At 43.5% G+C, this 22,844-nt stretch overlaps 1 protein-coding gene across 18 annotated transcripts in view; it reads right to left on the bottom strand.

Moving 5' to 3' along the window:
* Positions 1-778: 778 nt before the first annotated feature.
* Positions 779-22,844, bottom strand: part of LOC122216320 (interleukin-36 gamma-like) — a 128,835-nt gene continuing 106,769 nt past the window's right edge. For 7 of the 18 annotated variants that reach the window (XM_042933001.1, XM_042933009.1, XM_042933004.1 and 4 more), the window contains 4 exons: positions 6,151-6,218; positions 5,592-5,696; positions 4,848-4,987; positions 779-1,921 (listed from right to left, as the gene is read on the bottom strand). In XM_042933001.1, coding sequence (XP_042788935.1) covers positions 1,712-1,921; positions 4,848-4,987; positions 5,592-5,696; positions 6,151-6,199 — 504 coding nt within the window. In that variant the 5' untranslated portion in view covers positions 6,200-6,218 and the 3' untranslated portion in view covers positions 779-1,711. Of the gene's footprint in view, positions 1,922-4,847; positions 4,988-5,591; positions 5,697-6,150; positions 6,219-6,831; positions 9,162-13,789; positions 13,882-16,734; positions 16,798-19,619; positions 20,848-22,844 lie in introns of those variants that run through there. The other 11 variants (XM_042932997.1, XM_042932998.1, XM_042933013.1 and 8 more) reach the window with 5 other exon arrangements.

The raw sequence follows: 22,844 nt of genomic DNA on the forward strand, positions 1-22,844 counted from the left end.
CTGTAGTATCAGAGTCAAAATAAGAAATCTGTTATATACAGAACCAGATGTAGCTACATCTTTCTACAATTATACCCACAGTGATTTAATTTCATCAGAACACATCATCTGAAGCATGACCGGTGGGAAAGCTAGGCTCTCTGTTCCAAGAAAAGGCACCTTTGATGAAGTTTTGGGGTGATGGTGGGGTTCGTGGGGTTTGGAGCTGACGGCCAAGAAAGAATTCTTGATGACATCTTTGGTGCAAAAAGGTGATATTAAAGCAGGCGGACAGGACCTGCGGGCAGGAAGAGCTGCACTGTGGTTGTGAACAATGACTGGTTATACACTATGGCTCGGGGGGAGGTAAAGACAAAAGGAAGGCCTCCAGAGGGACTTTGATATGCTAAAGAGGACTCCTAAGATACCTGAGGCCTTGCTATTATCAAGCTAAGGTTGGTTTTCCTCTAGTAAGGCATTAACATTAGGACGGTAGGGGGTTCCTGGAGAAACTTGGTACTCTGTATTTGCCTCAAGCATTTGTCAATGGGCCGCAGGTTATACGGGTTATACGGGCCGCAGGCACTTAATTTTACCTGCCATTTCCTTCTTGCCTTTGTTCCCTATATCACTATGGAAGGGTGATGTTGGGGCTCCAGCAAACTGATTCTACAGGTTTCTGGAGATTAGGCTATTTGATAAGATTGACTTTTTCTTGAAATTTACTAAGATATTTGTGAACTGAGGGAGACTCTGGTCCTGCATGACTGTGATCTCTATCAGTTAGCTACTTGTTTATTTCCTCTCCTTTGTCCCTGGGCAGCCAGCAGTGCCTGAGGAATATCCCACATATGCCACCTGGGGGAGTGGGGGCAGTGTGCTAGCTTGTAGTTTGCCCTGCCTTAGGCTCTGTCATCACCTTTACTGCTATTTTTAAAGAGATCTTGTGGATGCCTAAAAGGAAAAGTCTAGAAGAGGCAAAGAAATCAAGGCTGTGAGACTGTACAGAAAGTAGTCATATAGTAGTGTTCTTTTACATGCATTATCTCCACCCTGGACTTTCACCACTGATAGGGGTCCTTCTTTCCCCGGTGAAACCCCAGTGAGCTATCCTCATTCAATTACTCTCGCTAATTTCAGTTTACTACGTTTTTCTACTTCATTTTACAGCTTAGTTTTAGCTTTTCTGTTATGTAAACACATGAAGTTTATATTTGGCTTTATGTTTACATATTAGAATTAGGAAAAAAATAGTTTAACTATTGTTAAGAATTATTTACCTTTAAACGTTCCTTAACCCTTAAAAGGATACATTATACAACGTGAAATATACTGGCAACATACAAAGCATATGGAAAATGTAATCTAAATAGGAAAGAAAACAAAACGAATCAGTTCCACACTAGTCACCAGATCATGAGCTCTGACGCTTCTCTGTATCCACCCACAGAGAAGGCACTGTCTTGGGGTCCAGACACCCTTGTACAGATGGCTGTGGGATGGACAACTTCAGCTTGAGAGGAGAACTTTACGTGACCCCTCGCCCCGTGTCTGAGCTCACATTCTATGCCTCGGCTGCCCTGAAGTCATTCACAAAGTGTGATGATAACAAGGTCCTGCCCACCTCTCAGCACTGATGTGAAATGACACAGAGAGAATATAAATGAAAGCATGCTGGGAACTAGGAAATTTAACAAAGACCTCTGACCAAGCTGCCCCCTCCAGGCTGAGGTCAAGCATTGATACTTAAATTGAAGTTAACATTGTTCTTTCCCCCCAGGTCTGAAGTGAGGTAGAGGGGATGGCGGATCTCAGAGGAGGCGATGAACCAGCCAGGGAAGGCCACGGACTCGAAGGTGGAGGTCCTGCCATCTTTTGAGTGGTAGAAGAGGAAGGGCTCCACGGGCGCGACTTCGTTGTACAGATCCAGTATCTCCTCCTCCTGAAACGTGACAGAGAACGCCCAGCAGGAGAAGCAGAGGCTGTTAGCGGTTCAGAGTTACTTGTGCACAATCAATAAATGTTCCAAAGTTAGAGAAAGCCTTATCCCTCTATGAAAACACATTTCAAAGGAGCAGCAGAGTGAGCATGGATTCTCACCTTCCCGGCCCCTTTCCTCAAATCCAGAGATGGAGTAGGAATGGCACAAAGAAAGGTTAATGAACAAGTGGGCACACTCCAACGATGCATTGGAACTCATCTCACACAAGAGGCTGATGGGGGGAAAAGAAGGAGCTGCAGATCTGCAGCAATAAACCAAGGACCTCCCCTACCAAAGCCGCAACAGTTGAGGGCCGCCACCTCGCAAAACTAGTCTTCTAACAAAAGTTCCAGTATTAGCCTCTGACCAGCTGCCAACACTCGAGGAATGTCAGTGCCACAAAAAAGACACAAGAGGGTCTAACAAACCAAAGGATTTGTGTTAAACAAACAAACCAAGTAAATAGAGCAATCAGAAAATGCTTTCTATATCATATGTAGAAGTACATTTTGTGTATTTATATACTGTGCATTGAAGTAAAATAAGTATTTTTAACAAAATTATGCACACACAAGATCTCCAGAGAGACACTACACAGGGATGGTCCATAATTTGTCCACATTTGGACCTCCTCCCTATCTCATTACCATCTGAACTTAGAATATCCATCAATCATATAATTATTGCTAGACTTGTTCATCACTGTATATCCCAACACACAGAAATTCAATAGAGATGTGTTGGCTGTTTAATAAATAAAAAGACACTTGCTCATTTCAAACTCTGACACCACCTCCTCCATCCTCCTTTTCAACCTCCCGCCTGGGAAGGACTGGGCGGCAAGTCCCCAGCTGCCCTCCCCAGCTTACTCCTGTTCCTCTTCAGGCCATTCATGTTTGCGTTCTCTCCGCCGTTTCCATTAGCACATTTGCTGCCATTCTACCTCTTAAATAATGATCTCGCTTGCCCACCACCTTTCCCAACTCCCCTTTTGCAGAAAACTCTCTGTAACAGTTGTCTATATAGGCTGTCTCTAGTTTCTCTCCTCCTGTCCCACTCTTAAACCCCTCGGTCTGGGCGTTCACCTCCAGCACTGCAACAACACTGCTGGCACCAGGGTCCCTAAGAACCCACATGTGGCAGAATGAAACGGTCAATTCTCAATCCATCGAAAACCACAGTAGACAAAATCTCAGTAGAAGGGTGGCTTAGCAGACAGGACATAGGTGAAAACGTAATTTTCAGTCCTCTTTCATCACACCCAGCATTCACTCTGTCAGCAAGTCCTCTTGCCTCAATTTAAATAAAATATTTTCAGAGTCTGACTGGCTTCTGCCTACCTCCACTGCTACCCACTTGTCCACGTCCATCAAATCTCCCCTAGATCACCTCGAAGTCCCCCCACAGGACTTTTACCCTGCCCCCCCCCCCCCCCAGTCTGCTTTCAACTGGCAGCCAAAATAATTCTTTTCAAACCTATGTTCATGCATGGGACTCTTCTACTCAAAACATTCTAATAATGCCCCATCTTACTCAGATGGAAAGGCAAAGTCCTTACAAATGCCGGCAAGGCCCTTTGTGTCCTGCCTTTTTATCTCTCTGAACTCCTCCCCACTTAGTTCACTCCTGTCACACTGTTCTCTCTGCTAATTCTTGAACTTGCTCCCACTCACACCTGTTGGCTAACTCTCTTCTTGCCTTCTACTGTCTGCTAAGATCTTACGATGCCGACTGCACTATTTTCTACGGCAGCCCAACTCCACCTGGGCTGGCACGGCCAGTCTCTTTAGCCTGCTCTAACTGTGCTTTCCCACGGGACATAACACCCTTAAAGACACCACAGGCTTACCTATTACACTTACTGTCTACCACTTCTCTCCTCCCGCTAGAATCCACACCCTCTGAGGGCAGGGCTCTGTGCCATTCTGGGCACCAATGTATCTCAAATGGCCACAACGGTGCTGTGCCACTAAAAACCTACACATTTACTCAGCTAATTGGACTGGATGAAATGAAATTGAGTTGAACTAAACTGAAGTTTAAGGAACAAGAGGAAAGATTGAAATCTCAGAAAACTGAATAGGAGAATAAGTAAGCAGACAGGATAAACTTAAAATGTAATCGTGACCTGGAAGATTAAACCAAGATATTCTCCCAGGGTGCAACAAGAAAAAAACAAAACAGTGAAAGGATAGAAAGTATGGAAAATAAGATGAGATACTGAAGAGAGATCTAGATGTTCCAATGACTAAGGAATGCAGGCATTCCAAAAGGAAGGAAAGAGAAGCCAGAATGAAGGAGAGAATATACTTGAAACAATGGTAGACAATATCTTAAAATACAAGAAAGACAAAGATCCTCAACTAGTGATGTTCAGGATAACGCAACTGCATGCAGATAACTCAAAAATATCTAGGAATAAATATGTTTAAGAACGGAGAATATTTCTTTCTTTACTTCTAAAACTAGATTATCTACCAAATAAATATCTCATAAAAGAAACTGGCCTTTTGGGGCACCTGGGTGGCTCAGTTGGTTGAGTGGTCTCACTCTTGATTTTGGCTTAGGTCATGATCTCATGGCTCATGAGGTGGAGAGCCCCATGTCAGGCTCCTCACTGCAGCACGGAGCATGCTTGGGATTTTCTCTCCCTCTCTCTCTCTGCCCTTCCCTGCTCTCTCTGAAAGAAAGAAAGAAAGAAAGAAAGAAAGAAAGAAAGAAAGAAAGAAAGGAAAAGGAAGGAAGGAAGGAAGGAAGGAAGGAAGGAAGGAAGGAAGGAAGGAAGGGAAGGAGGGAGAAAGGGAGGAAGGAAGGGAGAAAAGAAGGAGGGAAGGGAGGAAGGAAGAAAGAAACTGGTATTTTTAATAACATTATTTTTCTTACTCACCTTCAGTTGCAATGTGGGCTGCCCTCCTATGTCCTCACAAGACAGACACATTTCTGGATTCTCTATTCCCATATAAATGGGAATCCCTCTGCCTTGCTCAAGATACTCTGGATACTTGCACGGGACAACAGTGACAGTGACTAAGAAGGACAAAAGGGAAGATAGTGTCAGTTTCCTCTTGAAATCAGGACGAGGCCAGCATCACCCAGGTGGGGCAGGAAGAAACCTTGAGTGCAATCCCTGCTACCCCAGGCCCACCAAAACGCCAACCACCACATTTGTTCGTTCATTCATTCACTCACACCATGCACCAGTCACTGCCCTAGGAAATGGAGCAAACACGAAGAGCTAAACAGATGGCAGCCCCTGCTGGACCACCTGGAGGTGGGAAACTCCAACCCCAAGCAGCCCCTCTGCTCCTTGAAGACCTCCGTCCATTAGCAAGTTTGGCCTCATGTGATGTTGAAACCTGCCTTCCCATGGTACCCACTCATTGAGTCCTTTTAGGACACCCAGAAGTCAGGCAGAATAAGATACTCCTCTTCCATGTGACAGGCCATCAGGTCACTGAAAGCAGCTCTCCGGCTCCCCAGGACACCCCTTCCCAGGCAGGTGGGGGAGCCCCCTCCAGGTGGGCCCTTTTGTAAAGCTGCCTTTGAACACAAGGCCAGTGCCAGCATCCCATGTGTGCTAACATGACGCCTCCCTGGCCTCCAAGGCAGCAGCCACAGGATGACCACTCACCTGGAGTCACACTGTCAGTCCGTGGAACTGTCACAATGGTCTGATCCTGCAGGATCCACACCTGCTGATTCAAGTCAGAGACCTCCCCGGTCTGAGGTTTATTCACTACGGTTCAAATAGAAAAGAATAATGAGGAAACATTCTAATTAGGCCACTTTACTAGACGCTAGGCCCTTCGGGAAGGAAGGCTCAGGGTTTACACACCAAAACTGGCAGCGATCTGGTGACCCTCAGCCCAGCCCTTCTTTCCAGGAAAGCTACAGGTGGTGGTGAGGAGGGCCAGGGCTGAAGCTGGTCTAAGAGGATAACCTGTCCCACAGTACAGTCAAGGCCCAGGTACTCCTTCTGATGCCTACTCTGTGCTTGGCTCGGTGCTGGGTCTGGAGCTAGAGCAGAGAATAAGCACCACTCCCCACCCCGTGGAAGCCCACCATCCAGTGGAAGATGGACAGCACCGGGTGGGAAGGGCCATGCACAAAGAGGGGCAGAGAATGCTGGGGCATTCAGAAGAGACAGGTGTGGGCACAGGTGTGGGTACAGAGCCCCATCTCAACATCACCTGCTGTATAGGGTTCTCCACAGAAAGGGACTCCTCGAATGCATGTCATAATGGGATTGTCTCCACACCTGCGGGGACAGCAATAGGAGACAGAAGGGTCAGGAGACATTCCTAAGACCTTTCCAGGACACTAGTTACTGAGGTCCCCATTCTGGATAGGGAGCTGGCCTGGAAGCCTGGCCTGACACAAAGCCCTAGTCAGAAAATCTGAGCCACCTCCTGAGACAAAACTTCAAGGTGGTGTCAGGGAGGGGGACATGGCGCAGAGTTTACTCCACCCAAAGATCCAGCCAGTGACAGAATCTCTCCCTAAAAGTCCTGAGCCAGGCGTGACTTTTGACCTTAAAAAGCCACCCCCACCTGATGCCCGCATCCCTCCTCCTTCCTCCCATCGGCAACTGCTTCTGCCTGGGAGCAGGGCGGGCGGCCCCAGGCCAGGGCATCTCTGCCAAGATCCTAGTAACTCCCGGAAACCACTGACCCCGCGCCGGACTGAGCCCGGCATGGCCGCATCTCTTCCCTGAGCCCTAAAGCACAAAGAAGAGCTGGAGGACTTGCCAGCTATCAGCGGGCAAGGAAGGACCTTTATCAAAAGTGCAGGGGACTGAATCACAGCTCCAATAGCTCCCAAGAGCAGTGACCGAGACTGTCATTTATTTGGGAAGTACGGGGAGGTCCCACCTGGCTGGGTGGGGTGTGGCAATCATATGCCAGAAGATCCTGTGAGACTCAGATGAAGAAATCACAGCATCAGCATGAGTGTGACCAGCCTGAGCTCCTTGAGAAGGAGGCACCGAGCCACACCTACGGGGAAATAGAGTTGATGACAGACCCCAGGCTGCTCAGCAAGGGGAGACTGCGGGACTTCCCCGGAGCTCAATTCTCCTGCCTTGTCACTTGGGCTACACCTGGAATGCCAGGCCCTCCACAAGGGAAGTCCATCTGCTGGCGCAATCAAGCTTGCCCTTTACAGTTCCACTAAGGGAGTCTTGTGATTGCAAAATTAGCTGTGTGCTTTAGGCAGGGTTCCCACATGGCATTCCCACTCATCCAACCATGCCTGAACCACCTCAGGCCACCCCTGAAAGAAAGGTTAAGCTGAAAGCCTACTATACTCTTTCAGCCCCTCAGAGATGCACCTCATCCCCTTGGGAAGCCATAGGTACTGAGTGGTGTACCCATAACTGATGCAAACGTGGTCTCTGGTGCCCCCAAAATGCAGTGGACTCTGAACTGCCTAAGGACTAAAATGGTTGGCACTGATTTCTCTAACAACAGAGCCCCAGAACCCAACTTCTCTCCCACCCTTTCTGTTCTAGTAATGCAGGACATTTGTAGGTTCTCAACTAATGGTAACAGTTACTATTATTATTTTTTTTTGTATCATGTTTTTTTATGCCTCTACTCCCACCTCCACACCCCATCTGCTGAGATCAAGCATGAAAACCTTCTGAGGCACAAGTTAACTTGACTGAGGTGAATTTCAAAAGACAGACTGGAATCAACTTCATATTTAACTGCCTAGCTACAGGGAGGTTGGGGGAAGGGCTAAAATAGAACCTTCTAGGCAAGCACTTCCATGAGCCCCTTTTCCCAACCCTGAAAGGAATCTTCTCGCTCAACCTCTCATACTTTTCACCCCCATCTCCCTGTTAGCCTTGGATGAACATGGTCCTTTCCTGTGGAGACATCAATCCCATCATTTTTGGCTTCCAGTTTATCTGTCACCCCAGGAGACAGTGTGAAAATGAATTCAGGCACACTGGTGTTCAAAGCCAGGCTCAGCCAGGGTCACCTCTCTTGGGTCCCCTCTGTCCAATTGAAGAGCCTCTCCATTACGCATCAGTCAACATACCTCTCTTGGGAGGCTCACCATAAAATGGCATCTAAATAGTCCTATCATCTGGCCCCCAAATTCTTTAGGCTTCTGTTTCAATCAGGATCTAGTGTGGAAAGCAGAACCCACACCAGGAATTTCAAACAAAGGGAATTGGTTAGAAAACATGTCAGAAGGCTAAAGAGTAACAAGGAAGTACTAAGGGATCCCAGATAGTTAATTGCAGGAAAGAAACCAGAGAGAACAAAAAAGCCTAGGAGCTCAAAGGAAGGAACTTGTAGGACGGATGCCCAGACCTCAGGAGGAGACCTTCTGCCAAACTGATGCTCAGACCTCTGAAAAGAGAGTATAACCGGTTGGGTGCAGGAACCACAAATGTGGAGAGGAGGCATGAGCCCAAGAGATGCTCAGAGGTTCCAAGCAACACAACCCAGAAAGCTGTATTTTCAGTGATTCAAAAGCCATTGGATCTAGCTTGAATTTTCCATGCCCAGAAGAAGGGTGTAAAAATCTATGTTTTATGATGACATGTGTCCTCTTTATTCCACTTGATCCTGACCTTTCCCTCACTTCCCAATATTCAGAGAATCCAGTACTTTCCAGAGTTCCCAGCAATCAGTATCCATTCTGAAGTTCCCCATTTAAACTTTAGTGTGAATGAGTATAAGAGAAATTAGAATAGGAGTGATGGTGATAATAGGGAAGAACTGAACCACTGGGGTACATAATTGAGGAGCAGACAGCCCATCTACTGAAGAAATGGACCAGAACTTTTGTCTTAGAGGGATGGATAATAAAATTACATGTTACCCTAGCTGTATTTGAGAGGACTATCAATATTTATGCTGGTTATAAAAAGTAAAGAATGTGATTCTGCTATGTAAACATAACCCAGCTTGCCAGGTTCTTTCTATTAATGTTTTGTTGTCACTTACAACAATGAAATATGCACACCATTAAGCGTGGCTTGAATTGAATTCAAGTAAGTACTCGTAAAGCCAAAGATTCTAGACATGGAAATAATTTTATGAGCTCACTAAGTCCAGATTCCAATTTTTAAGCTCTAAGATATTATCATCCACGCTTGTTTGCTAACAAGCCCCACTAGTTTGCTCACTTAACATGCCCATGATCTTTTTTGTATCTTAAATTTCACATATGGTAAAGTTATATGATATTTGTCTTTCTCTGATTTTGCTTAGCACAATATACTTTAGTTCTATCCACGTTGTTGCAAATGGCAATATTTCATTCTTTTTGATTGCTGAGTAATATCCCAGTGTGTGTGTGTGTGTGTGTGTGTGTGTATGTGTGTATGTCTGTATGTATATGTATATATATACATATATATATATACACACATACCACATCTTTGTTGTTAACTTTATTTTTTATTTTTTAAAATTTATATCCAAATTAGTTAGCATATAGTGAAGCAATGATTTCAGGAGTAGATTCCTTAGTGCCTCTTACCCATTTAGCCCATCCCCCCTCCCACAACCCCTCCAGCAACCCTCAGTTTGTTCTCCATATTTATGAGTCTCTTCTGATTTGTCCCCCTCCCTGTTTTTATATTATTTTTATTTCCCTTCCCTTATGTTCATCTGTTTTAAAGTCCTCATATGAGTGAAGTCATATGACATGTCTTTCTCTGACTGACTAATTTCACTTAGCATAATACCCTCTAGTTCCATCCACGTAGTTGCAAATGGCAAGATTTCATTCTTTTTGATTGCTGAGTAAGACTCCATTGTATATATATATATATACTACATCTTCTTTATCCATTCATCCATCGATGGACATTTGGGCTCTTTCCATACTTTGGCTATTGTCGATAGTGCTGCTATAAACATGGGGGTGCATGTGTCCCTGCGAAACAGCACACCTGTATCCCGTGGATAAATGCCTAGTAGTGCAATTTCTGGGTCATAGAGTAGTTCTATTTTTAGTTTTTTGAGGAACCTCCATACCGTTTTCCAGAGTGGCTGCACCAGCTTGCATTCCCACCAACAATGCAAAAAAGATCCTCTTTCTCCGCATCCTCGCCAACATCTGTTGTTGCCTGAGTTATTAATGTTAGCCATTCTGACAGGTGTAAGGTGGTATCTCATTGTGGTTTTGATTTGTATTTCCCTGATGATGAGTGATGTTGAGCATTTTTTCATGTGTCAGTTGGCCATCTGGATGTCTACTTTGGAGAAGTGTCTATTCATGTCTTTTGCCCATTTCTTCATTGGATTATTTGGTTTTTGGGTGTTGAGTTTGATAAGTTCTTTGTAGATTTTGGATACTAACCTTTTATCTGATATGTCATTTGCAAATATCTTCTCCCATTCTGTCGGTTGCCTTTTAGCTTTGCTGATTATTTCCTTCACTGTGCAGAAACTTTTTATTTTGATGAGGTCCCAGTACTTCGTTTTTGCTTTTATTTCCCTTGCCTCCAGAGACGTGTTGAGTAAGAAGTTGCTGAGGGCAAGATCAAAGAGGTTTTTACCTGCTTTCTCCTTGAGGATTTTGATGGCTTCCTGTCTTACATTGAGGTCTTTCATCCATTTTGAGTTTGTTTTTGTGTATGGTGTAAGAAAGTGGTCCAGGTTCATTCTTCTGCATGTCGCTGTCCAGTTTTCCCAGCACCACTTGCTGAAGAGACTGCCTTTATTCCATTGGATATTCTTTCCTGCTTTGTCAAAGATTAGTTGGCCATACGTTTGTGGGTCCATTTCTGGGTTCTCTATTCTATTCCGTTGATCTGAGTGTCTGTTCTTGTGCCAGTACCATACTGTCTTGATGATTATAGCTTTGTAGTATAGCTTGAAGGCTGGGATTGTGATGCCTCCTGCTTTGGTTTTCTTTTTCAAGATTGCTTTGGCTTTTCGGTGTCTTTTCTGGTTCCATACAAATTTTAGGATTATTTGTTCTAGCTCTGTGAAGAATGCTGGTGTTACTTGATAAGGATTGCATTGAATATGTAGATTGCTTTGGGTAGTATCAACATTTTAACAATATTTGTTCTTCCTATCCAGGAGCATGGAATCTTTTTCCATTTCTTTGTGTCTTCTTCAATTTCTTTCATAAGCTTTCTATAGTTTTCAGTGTATAGATTTTTCACCTCTTTGGTTAGATTTATTCCAAGGTATTTTATGGTTTTTGGTGCAACTGTAAATGGGATTGATTCCTTGATTTCTCTTTCTGTCACCTCATAGTTGGTGTATAGCAATGCAACTGATTTCTGTGCATTGATTTTATATCCTGCAACTTTGCTGAATTCATGAATCAGTTCTAGCAGTTTTTTGGTGGAATCTTTTGGGTTTCCCATATAGAGTATCATGTCATCTGTGAAGAGTGAAAGTTTGACCTCCTCCCACATCTTCTTTATCCATTCATCCATCAATGGGCATTTGGGTTCTTTCCATACTTTGGCCATTGTCAATAGCACTGCTATTGGGTGCATGTGCCCCTTTGAAACAGCACACCTGTATCCTTTGGACAAGTACCTAGGAGTGCAATTGCTGGGTTCTAGGATAGTTCTATTTTTAATTTTTTGAGGAACCTCCATACTGTTTTCCAGAGTGGCTGCACCAGCTTGCATTCCCACCAGCAGTGCAAAAGTGTTACTCTTTCTCCACATCCTTGCCAACATCTGTTGTTGCCTGAGTTATTAATGTTAACCATTCTGACAGGTATGAGGTGGTATCTCATTGTGGTTTTGATTTGTATTTCCCTGATGCTGCGTGATGTTCAGCATCTTTTCATGTGTCTGTTAGGCATCTGGATGTCTTCTTTGTAAAAGTGTGTATTCATGTCTTTTACCCATTTCTTTACGGGATTATTTGTTTTTGGGGTGTTGAGTTTGATAAGTTCTTTATAGATTTTGGATACTAACCCTTTATCTGATATGTCATTTGCAAATATCTTCTCCCATTCCAATGGTTTCCTCTTAGTTTTGCTGATTGTCTCCTTCACTGTGCAGAAGCTTTTTATCTTGATGAGGTCCCAATAGTTCATTGTTGCTTTTGTTTCCCTTGCCTCCGGAGACATGTTGAGTAAGAAGTTGCTGCAGCCAAGGTCAAAGAGATTTCTGCATGCTTTCTCCTCTAGGATTTTGATGTCTCACATTTTGAATTTATTTTTGTATATGATGTAAGAAAGTGGTCCAGTTCTGCATGTTGCTGTCCAGTTATCCCAACACCATTTGCTGAAGAGACTGTCTTTATTCCATTGGCTATTCCTTCCTCCTTTGTCAAAGGTTAGTTGGCCATATGTTTGTGGGTTCATTTCTGGGTTCCCTATTCTGTTCCATTGATCTGAGTGTCTGTTTTTGTGCCAGTACCATACTGTCTTGATGATTATAGCTTTGTAATACATCTTGAAGTCCAGAATTGTGATGCCTCCAGTCTTGGTTCTCTTTTTCAGGATTGCTTTGGCTATTCAGGGTCTTTTATGGCTCCATACAAATTTTAGGATTGTTTGTTCTAGCTCTGTGAAGAATGTTGGTGTTATTTCGATAGGATTGCATTTAATATGTAGATTGCTTTGGGTAGTATAGATATTTTAACAATATTTGTTCTTCCAATCTATGAGCATGAAATATTTTTCCATTTTTTGTGTGTCTTCTTCAATTTCTTTCATAAGCTTTCGATAGTTTTCAGTATACAGATTTTTCACCTCTTTGGTTAGGTTTATTCCTAGGTATTTTATGGTTTTTTGTGCAATTGTAAATGGGATCAATTCCTTGATTTCTCTTTCTGCAGCTTCATTATTGGTGTATAGAAATGCAACCGATTTTTGTGCACTGATTTTATATCCTGTGGCTTTGCTGAATTCATGGATCAGTTGTAGTAGTTTTTTGGTGGAATTTAAGATACAAAACAGATGAACAATGGGAAGGGAAGCAAAAATAATATAAAAACAGGGAGGGGAACAAAACATAAGAGACTCTTAAATACAGAGAACAAACTGAGGGTTGTTGGAGGGGTTTTGGGTGGGGAGTTAGGCTAAATGGGCAAGGGACATTAAGAAGGACCTTTGTTGGGATCAGCACCGGGTATTATATGTAGGGGATGAATCACTGGAATCTACTCCTGAAATCATTATTGCATTATATGCTAAATAACTTGGATATAAATTTATAAACAAACAAACAAACATGCCCATGATCTTGATAAGTGGAGGGAACATCAATGGACACCAGGTAGGGTGAGAGAGCTTGGTCATTCAACATCACTAGAATCTCTATAATCTGTTCATAGATGCACAATCTCCATAAAAACTTATTCACATAGCCAAGCTAACATTCACAATGAATAAAGCAGAAGGAACCAAGAAGTGGTAGAGAGTAGAGGTTACCTGGCCCCCACAGTTGACAAATACACAGAAGCAAATTAGTAGTAGAACTGGGCTTGGAATCTATAACTCCCAACTCCTCAATGCAGGGCTTCCTGCTGCCGTGCTCATCAGTTCCCTTGGGACTCCTGAAAAGACTAGGGCCACTGTAGCTTACATCCCATCAAGGGCTACTAACAAGCAAGCTTGGCAGTCTGGTTTGGGCCCTGCTACTGGAAAAGAACTGGCACTAACCTTGGTCAAACTAATGGGGCAACATGATGTGTACCATGCACCACAGAGAACAGCACAGGCCATTTGTACTTGAGTAGACTTAGGAAAATGGGAACATGCCAAGGAAATTCCCAGGGCGACCTCTGCAGTACAGCTTTTACCAAACATGGGTGGGATGATGTAGTTGAACTTGCCCAAACCTCTGCTCCTCTAAGCAGCCCATGCCCATTGTCTAAGACTTACTTCCCTGTGGGCTGATCCATCATCACACCTCCCTGAAGCTGGGTCCTCTGTGAAAACCCAGACTTTAGGTTGTGGGTCAACAGTTTCCTCTCCTTCGTGTGAAAATGAAAGACGAATTAGCAAAAATTACCTCCACACGCCTCACCAAATAATAAATAGAAATAAATAGAAATATTAAAGGCATCAAGACAAAAGAGCCCAACTCTAAAGGACCAACATCAAGGTATATTTCTCTGAATTTAAAACATCTATTGATCAAATTGTACATTCATGTGCAACCACAAAATAAGAAACAAACACATAAAGCCTCATCAGACAGCTTGCGGTAAAACATTGAAGGAAAAGTTTAGGTTAAATGCCTAAAGTCTGAAATTCCTGGACAAAGAGCCAAGTGACAGAGAACTTTTAGCCCAATGATCCCCATCACACAAAATGCAACAGTCTTGAAACAAAAGATGGTAAATTGAACATCACCAAAATTTTAGAATTTTGGACAAACTTGACAAAACACATAGGTGAAAGTTAAAAGAAAAAGTATGTGGGAGAAAATATGTGCAATGCATCCAATAAGCTAATACCTAATATTCAAAGTTTTTAAATAGTTCCTACTAATCAATTTTAAAATGCAAGTAATTTTATAGGAAAATAAACTACAGATGTAAAAAGCATTTCACTGAGAAGAAAATATAAATATCCAACAAATAAACGTAATTATAGTTAACCATACTAGTAATTAGCAAAATGAGAATCAAAGCAACAATGAGACTCCATTTCCACCCAACAGGAAGGCACAAATTAAAAAGGTGGTAGGTGGGGCACGAGGGTGGCTCAGAGTTAAGCGTCTGATTGTTGATTTTGGCTCAGGTAATGATCTCATGGTTGGTGGGATCGAGCCTCGCATCAGGCTCTGGACTGATGGCACAGATCCTGCTTGGAATTCTCTCTCTGTCTCTCTCTCTCTCTGTCTCTATCTCTGACTCTTTCCTACTCACACATGTGCACTCTGTCTCTCCTCTCTCTCTCTCTCTCTCTCTTTCTCTCTCTTTCAGGAGAAATAAATAAACTTTTTTTTTTTTTAAAGATGGCAATGGCGGTGAAGAAACAGATTCACTCACTGTATGGATGAATGTGAGAATTAACACAGCCTTTTTGGAAGGCAATTTTGCAGGAGCTATGAAAAAAATAAATGTGTGTACCCCTTGACTCCTCAATTCTACTCACAAGAACCAATCAGTTAAATTTACTTTCAGCTTCAAAAGCTGGAAAAATCCAATTCAAAGTGATCAAAATATTTACTAGATCCCGTCATTGGCAGTCTAGAAGTAATACAGGATCAGAATGGCTGATACGATAATTCCACAATGTCAGCAAGGATCAGCATGTATTTAGTTCTCTCTGAACTGACGTTCATTACTAAGGCCAAGTTCCCTCATGTCTGTAAGATAATTTTCTGTGAGAATCAGAACTGTATGCTCAGTCATTTACATCTTTTCAAGAGAGAGAATGTCTCTCCCACATCAAAGTCTTTCAAGTCCGCTTGGGCGAACTTGGGAGGCATGCTATGCCAATCAGGTCCTAACAAGAAACATATGACACATTCCGAATTTGGCAATTTGAGTTAAATGTAATAAAGGAGCTATTTATAAAGATATGGGCAGAGTATAGGGAAATCCCAAGGCATAGCGCCCAACCCCAGGGCTAGTAACGATAGGATACACCCCTTCCTACCCATAGGCCTGAAAGGACAAGAGGAGGAAAAGGTTACCAGAACCCACCAGAGAGAGCTTTGTGGAAATGACAACGTAATAGGAGCCATGACCCTCCTCAAGAAAAATAACTGGGGTGACCCCAGAGAGAAGGAATCAGGAATACCCTGACCTCACTCTCTTCCCACCCTCCAATTTCTTTCCAGTGGATCTTGAAGGGTCACTGGAAGCCATCCAGCATAGTCTAAGCCTTTTGCCCCTCAGGTCCACGCTCTTCCTCCATGGGTGAGAACTCTCTGTTCCCTATCCCAAGAAAAATATAAAAAAATATTAGCTTCTGAATGATCACAAGTTAAGTCAATGTGGTCATAATCCCAACTGAAACTTTTTACTCACGTGCAGTGGTTGGAGGAAAAGGCAGGAGTGAGGAGGAAACAGTTAAGCAGTTAATTGAGAGACTACTTGATTCTATAGCTCCTCACAAGTTCTCTAGTTTGACAACCATGGCTGCCTTCTTCCACTAACTATCACATGTTCCCCTTGTCTCTACGGGTACCTCAGCCTGATGCTCTTCTTCTTCACCTGGAGTGGGAATCACATCTTTGCTTCTGTGGACTCTAAGTCCTTGGTGCTTTTCTTTATTGGGTGCTACAGTTTTCAATTGTCTGAAACTACTGGGCAGAGAAGTAATAAGACCTGCTTTAGGGAATCCCTTGGGTCCCAGACACAGTCCTATTTACCTCCACTGAGTAGCAACAACCTAGTTTTCCCTGAATAGTCAGCATCAATCACCCCGAGCAGTAAGATCCCTCCTTTCTACCTGTTTATTCACTGACATGAGGGGCCAGATGGCTGTCAGGCATCCCAACCTCCAATTCCTCAGATCCTGACTATATTCCCTAAGGGAAGCATTTCTTTCATTCCTGGGCATTAGAACCTCCTTTCCATGGAGGCTTAGGTCCCAGACGAAGAAGAAAAAGCTCCTACAGTATGTCATTTGGTTTAACAGGAAGAGGAGCTCTCTCCCCCATTACACCCTTTGGTTCTTGAACCTCTGCATTTCCATCATGAGGAAGATAGCAACATTTACAAACCAGTGGTTTAAGGAATACACTGCTTGCAGCAAGACAGAACTCTCAGTGTTGTATTTTAGCCGGCACCACATTTGACTCTTCAAAAGACCATCCCACTATTCTATCAAGAGAGCTGCACATGGTAAAGCTAATGAATTATTATTACCTGAGTGTGAGTTGTTGCCATAATTCCTTTACTGAAAAATGTAACTCCTAGTCAGAAGTGATGCTGTATGGGACATAGATAAAGTCATTCAGTAAGTCTACAAATGGCGTTCCTGGCAAAAGTACTATGAGTTGAGAAGACAAACCAATACACAAAATGTATAGGTATCCAAGAAGAAAGCTTTGACTTCATAATGGAAGAGTCCAATATAAACAATCTGCCAATAGGGAACTGGGTGGTTTCACCAGGAAATGGCGCCATACCAGGGGTTTTCTGTTGATCTATACTGATGGTGGTTTGGGCACTGTGCAGTGGCAATAACCAAATCAAACTTGTTGAAAGGAAATCAACCTGCTGAGTCCAGGCATAACCTCCATATCTGCCACCATGGTCACTTTGTACATGGACCCACTGAGTAGGCAAGTGCCTGGGGGAAGATTGACATCCACAGGTTGGGACACCTTGACCTCTCATTTATTGACAGCATCCTCTCCAGTAGATTCCCTTTGGTAGGCCCTTATTTGGAACACAAATATCTTCACATTCCATGCCCATTCTGAGAAGTTCATCTGCGTGCCACTCTCCACACCTCCTTACAGCCAGTTTTCTAATCGTTTTCTTTCCAAGTCCCTGCCCAGCTAGCCAACTCATTAGCCCACAGATTGATGTAGATCTGTATCATAGATCTCCTCCGACATGAAATGAATAACCAAATATGCCATCTCAATTTCTGCCCAGTGGGAGGATTTCCCTTCATCATTATGTTTCAGGGCAACTTGAAGGGGCTATCGTGAAATGACAATAGCCCCCTATTTCCGGCTGGGGCCAGCATACTATGCAGACCCATACATACATCCAATCAGGCCTACACTTTTTCTCCTTGATGTTTAGATCTCCCCCATAAGATTCTGCTGTGAACTAAGAAATAGTTGGAAAAGCTGTAGGAGCAAATACTGTGGGAGTCTGAGCTACCAGTTTATGAAGTTTACTTCTGCCTTTCAGATATGCTTGGGCCTGGTCTCCTATGTACTATTGTTCTTTAAATAGAATATCCCTGTGCCTGTCCAATTTTATGGTTTGGCCGATCAGGTCATTCCAAGCTCATGGTGGGCAGTTAAGTTGGATAGTCATTTCATGTCTCAGTTAGGAATTCAGACTCTGTAATGAACAAACAGCAATTCAGGAGCTGATTTTCAGCAAAGCAGAAGAGGACTTGGCCTTACTCTAAAACCCCAGGGATGTTCCCTGCCATCCTTGAGCCTGGGGCTTGTAAGAGCTCCATGCAGCACCTGTATCTGCCACAAACACTTCTAAAACCAGTGGGTTTGTTCTTTTTTTTTTTTTTTAGGCTTATTTTACTTATTTGAGGGGGGGAGTGGAGAGAGAATGCACAGGAGGGACAGAGGGAAAGGGATAGAGAGAGGAGAATCCCAAGTAGGTCCCACACTGTCAGTGCAGAGCCCAATGGGGGGCTCAAACCATGAACCATAAGATCACGACCTGAGCCAAAATCAAGAGTTGGATGTGTATCCAACTGAGCCACCCAGGCGCCCCTGGGCTTTGTTAATTCTTAAGGCCCAAGGGGCAAATAAACTTGCATCCAAGCCTAGACCTTCGGCATAATCTATTCTGGCTCTAGGACCCATCAAAACTAGCAGCTTTTTGAGTTACTTGGTATGTGGACTGAAACAACATGCCCAGACAAGGAATGTTAACCCTAAAATCCAAAGAGACCCATTAAGCATTTGGGGTTTTGTCTGTTTGTTTGTTTTCATGCTGGGAAATACAAGGTCCAACAATTTGTCTATAACTTTCTAGGGGACATTCTGAGATGTCTTAGACTACTGGACCCCTGGAAATTTCATCAGTATAGCAGACCTCTGACTGCATTTCACTAGCATGCATTTATCTTTCTAAGGCATCTAGTGTGTTTGCTATTTCTAGCTTACCAGATACAATTAATGTCATCAATATAATGGACCAGCACCAGGTCCCCAGGTCTTACTATCATAAGGAATTAGAGAGTTGGTATAGATGTGAGGAAATACAGTCTCGCATGTGAAGGCAAACTGCTTCTGGTCATCGTTGCTCTTAACTATGGGGTTTAAAAAACATTTTCCAGGTCACTAGCTGTATACTAGATCTCAGGGGCTGTGTTTATTTGCTCCAGTAAGGACATTACGTGCCGATCTGCAGCTTCAATTGGCTTTACAAGCCGGTTAAGTTTATGATGATCTACTGGCATTCTCTGCAACCTGTGCAGTATTTGTATCAGCCAAAAAGGCAAGTTAAATGGGGATGTGAAATTAATACCCTTGCATCTTTCAAGTCTTTGATGATGGCACTGATTCTAATAATTCCACCAGGTGTGTAGTATTGCTTTGGGGTTTTTAGTTTATTATCTTAGCAGGGGTGAGAAAGAATCCTCAGGCTTCCCCTTTGCATTTTCTTCATAGTAAGTAACCTTCACTCTATGAGAAGGAACCCAAAATGGGCCTGCTGCCAATCACTACATTTATTGATTTAAATTAGATAAATTCTAAGCCTGAGAAAATAATCTAAGGCTGGGTCTTCAGACAGACATAGATCCAAAGTCCATCTGTCTCCTGGCCTTTATAATCTTCCATGTGGCTTGACGGACCACAGCAGCGTTTTGCATCTCTGGGGATCAGCATCCATATGGAGCCAATATTTGAAACCCCTGGAAAGTCCTTCTGTCTTCCCAGCGCACAGTCCTCTGATAAATGGCCACAAGTGTCTCTGGGGAAGGCTTAGGGGAAGGAAGAGTCCTACTTGTTTACCTGTCACCTTGTATGAGTCTGCTTGGGCTGTCATAACAAAATACCACACAGTAGGTGGCTCAAAAACAAAAATTTGTTTCTCACAGTTCCGGAGGCTGGAAGTCCAAGATCAAGGTTGGGGCAGCTTTGGTTTCTCCTGGGGCTTCTTTCCTTCTGGCTTGTGACCCCTCATGGCCTTGCCTCTGTGCATTTGCATCCCTGGTGCCTCTTCCTTTTCTTACAAGGACAGCAGTCATACTTAGATTAGGGCCCCACTAGTAATGACTTCATTTAACCTTAATCACTCCTTTAAAAGCCCTATCTCCAAAAATAGTCACTTTGAGAGTTAGAGATTCAACATATGAATGGGGGTGGGATGGGAACTATTCGGTCTACAACACACCATGCAAAATTCTTCTTCAAAGGGACCTGGCCTTTGCCTCAAAGGGCTTCAGGTGTGTGATCTTCCTTAAATCTGGAAAGTGGGTAAGAATGAATCCTCACTATAAGCAATTCAAGTTAGGTTTTCTGCCTGCCACACCTAGATATTTTTTCTCACATATGTGAAGCAGCACCTCAGAAGGATCTCCAACTATTTCATTTCTAGAAACCTTAAGGTGAATTAGTCATTGCCCCAGTGTGCTGATGTTCTACATACATATGAAGCTCAGGTTGAGCCGCTGCTGTACCAGAGGCTCAGGGACATGCTGGGGATGTTGGAACACATCTATTGTGTTTAACCTAGCTAGCTGCCCATTAATCACCCCCGCCCCCAAGGATGACCTGAGGGACCAATAGCCAATGTGTTGGCGAGGGGCGTTCTAGTCTCTTGAAGAACTCACTGGTAGCTACCCTGGCCAGGCTGACAATGATGGTTATTTAAATTGCTGCCATTAGAGGAAGCTAGATGAATGAAATGTGTAAATTCCCTGCACATTTTTTCAACTTCTTCTATTATTATTTCTAGTAAAAAGTTAAAGAGAAGAGTAAAATGCATGTATTATGGTAAACTGGTAGGGTAGTTGGTTTGGTACTGTTGATTCTTTGATAATTGTTCCATGCAAATAAGGTGCTTAGACTAATGAAAAGGAAAATTATCAGGTCGGGCAAATCCAAACTAAGGTGTTCTCTAGCATACGGCCTAATCGGTGATTTAAACATAGTTTCTTGTTTGCTTTTCCCCAAACAAAACAAACATTTGTCTTGTCAATATGAGACTTTTCAGTTTTAATTAAAATTATCTATTATGCTGTTCAGAAAACAAATCTCTGTAAAGTATTACAGAGTATATATTATTTATATATAAATACATAAAGGCCTTCTGGGTCCAGAGAATTAATTCTTCAAACTTTAGGTTACCTTTATGTTTAGGGATGTTTCAAAACAAATAATGTGAAATACTTAATAAATTAAAATTTTGGTAACAGGGGTGCCTGGGTGGCTCAGTCGGTTAAGCATTCCACTCTTGATTTCAGCTCAGGACATGATCTCTTGGTTCATGAGATCCAGCATAGAGCTTGCTTGGGATTCTCTCTCTCTCTCTCTCTCTCTCTCTCTCTCTCTGCCCCTCTCCCACTCAAAATAAATAAATAAACTTAAAAAATGGTAACAAATTTATTTTCTTAAACAATTGAATTTCTAAAATATTCACAAGGTATAAATACAACATCTTGGATGATATTGGCGGGAGGGGGTGGGGGGGGGGTGGGAGGGATATGATATTCTGAAACCCTAAAGGCTACTGTAAACATTCATGTGTAAATCTTGTATGGAATGCAATTGCTGGATCATATGGTCAGACTCTGCATTTAGCTTTGTAGAAAAACAAAACAAGACAGAACAAACTGCCAGACTGTCTTCCAAAGAGGCTGTACCATTGTGTACTCCCACCAGCAATGATTCCTGCTGTTCCACATCCCCACCAGCATTTGGTGTTGTCAGTGTTCCAGATCCTGGCCATTTCCATAGGTGCGGAATAATCTCTGTTGTTTTAATACGCAATCCCCTAATGACATATGATGGTGGAATATCTTTTCATATACCTATTTGCCACCTGTATGTCTTCTTTGTGAGGTGTCTGTTCAGATTTTTGGCCTGTTTTTAATTGGGTTGTTTCCGCTCACATTATTGAATGTTAAGAGATCTTTGCATATTTTGAGTTTCACCTATGTCTTTTTACTTTTGTTAACATGGCTGCTAGAAAATTTTTAATTCCATGTGTGGCCATATTTGTGGCTCACCATTCAGTATGTTTTGGTTGGACACTAGTCGAAAGATGTAGCTTGGGTGCCAGAAAGACTGAGGTACCACATCAGTGAAGGGGCGGCCACTTGGTCCAGCCTGCGTGGAAGGGGCAGGGGCTGAGAGCCAAGGCAAAGCACAACATCTTATTGTAACACTTTTGACATACTCATTTTTTCAACCCTAAAAACCCCAACCTTAAATGTACAGGTTTTTGAAGTTAATTACCAAATAATATGTGCAACTGGCATAATCACCTAATGCCTCAGCTTCCCTCTCCTGTTCCCTGACCCAACCACGTCGGGCTCGGGGGCTCAGTTTACTTGCGTCAAACCCTCGCCGATTGGGCGGTCCTGCTCACTTCAGATTCTCCCCAGTACACCTCTGCTCTTGCTACTGTCCTCTCTAAAACCTTCAATGACTCCCCACTGCCTGAACAATAAAGTTCAAACTGTCTGGCATGGCTCAGGACCTGGCAAGGGATAGAAGTACACTCAGAAGTTGTACACTGGGGAGAACATAAGCAAGGGAGTATTTACAAAAGTGCAGGCAGGTTTAGAGAAAGCAACAGGAGATGGTGAATCACAGGAGGGGGGAGCTGCCAACAGCTGGAATCCCCTATCCCCATGCCCCAAGGAGAAGGGGCAGGGGGACCTGCCAGTGACTGGTATACCCAGAGGTGAAGCTGTGGCTTCTCTATCAGAATGGAAAGCAGGGAGGGAAAGCAGAAGGGAAAGCAAACGTCAGGGAGGGATGTACTCTAACTAAACTCTCCTCCTCCGTCTGATTTCCCATTGCCTCAGCCTACGCAGGAGACAGAGGACAAGAGACCACTGAAGCAGCCCACGAGATCAGTCTCACAGACAGAACAGCCTCCTGTGAAGACACAGGACACACCCCCCTGGGTTCCTGGCTCAGCCCATAACTGCCCACCTACCTCCAGGCACTCCCACTCCAGGCTGTCCACCTCACTTTGTCAAGAAATCTCTCTGGGGGGCCTGGGGGGCTCAGTTGGTTAAGCGTCTGACTTCGACTCAGGTCATGATCTCATGGTTCCTGGGTTCAAGCCCCACATGGGGCTCTCCGGTA

This window comes from Panthera leo, chromosome A3 (genome assembly GCF_018350215.1).
Source record: "Panthera leo isolate Ple1 chromosome A3, P.leo_Ple1_pat1.1, whole genome shotgun sequence".
NCBI classification, from domain to species: Eukaryota; Metazoa; Chordata; class Mammalia; order Carnivora; family Felidae; genus Panthera; species Panthera leo.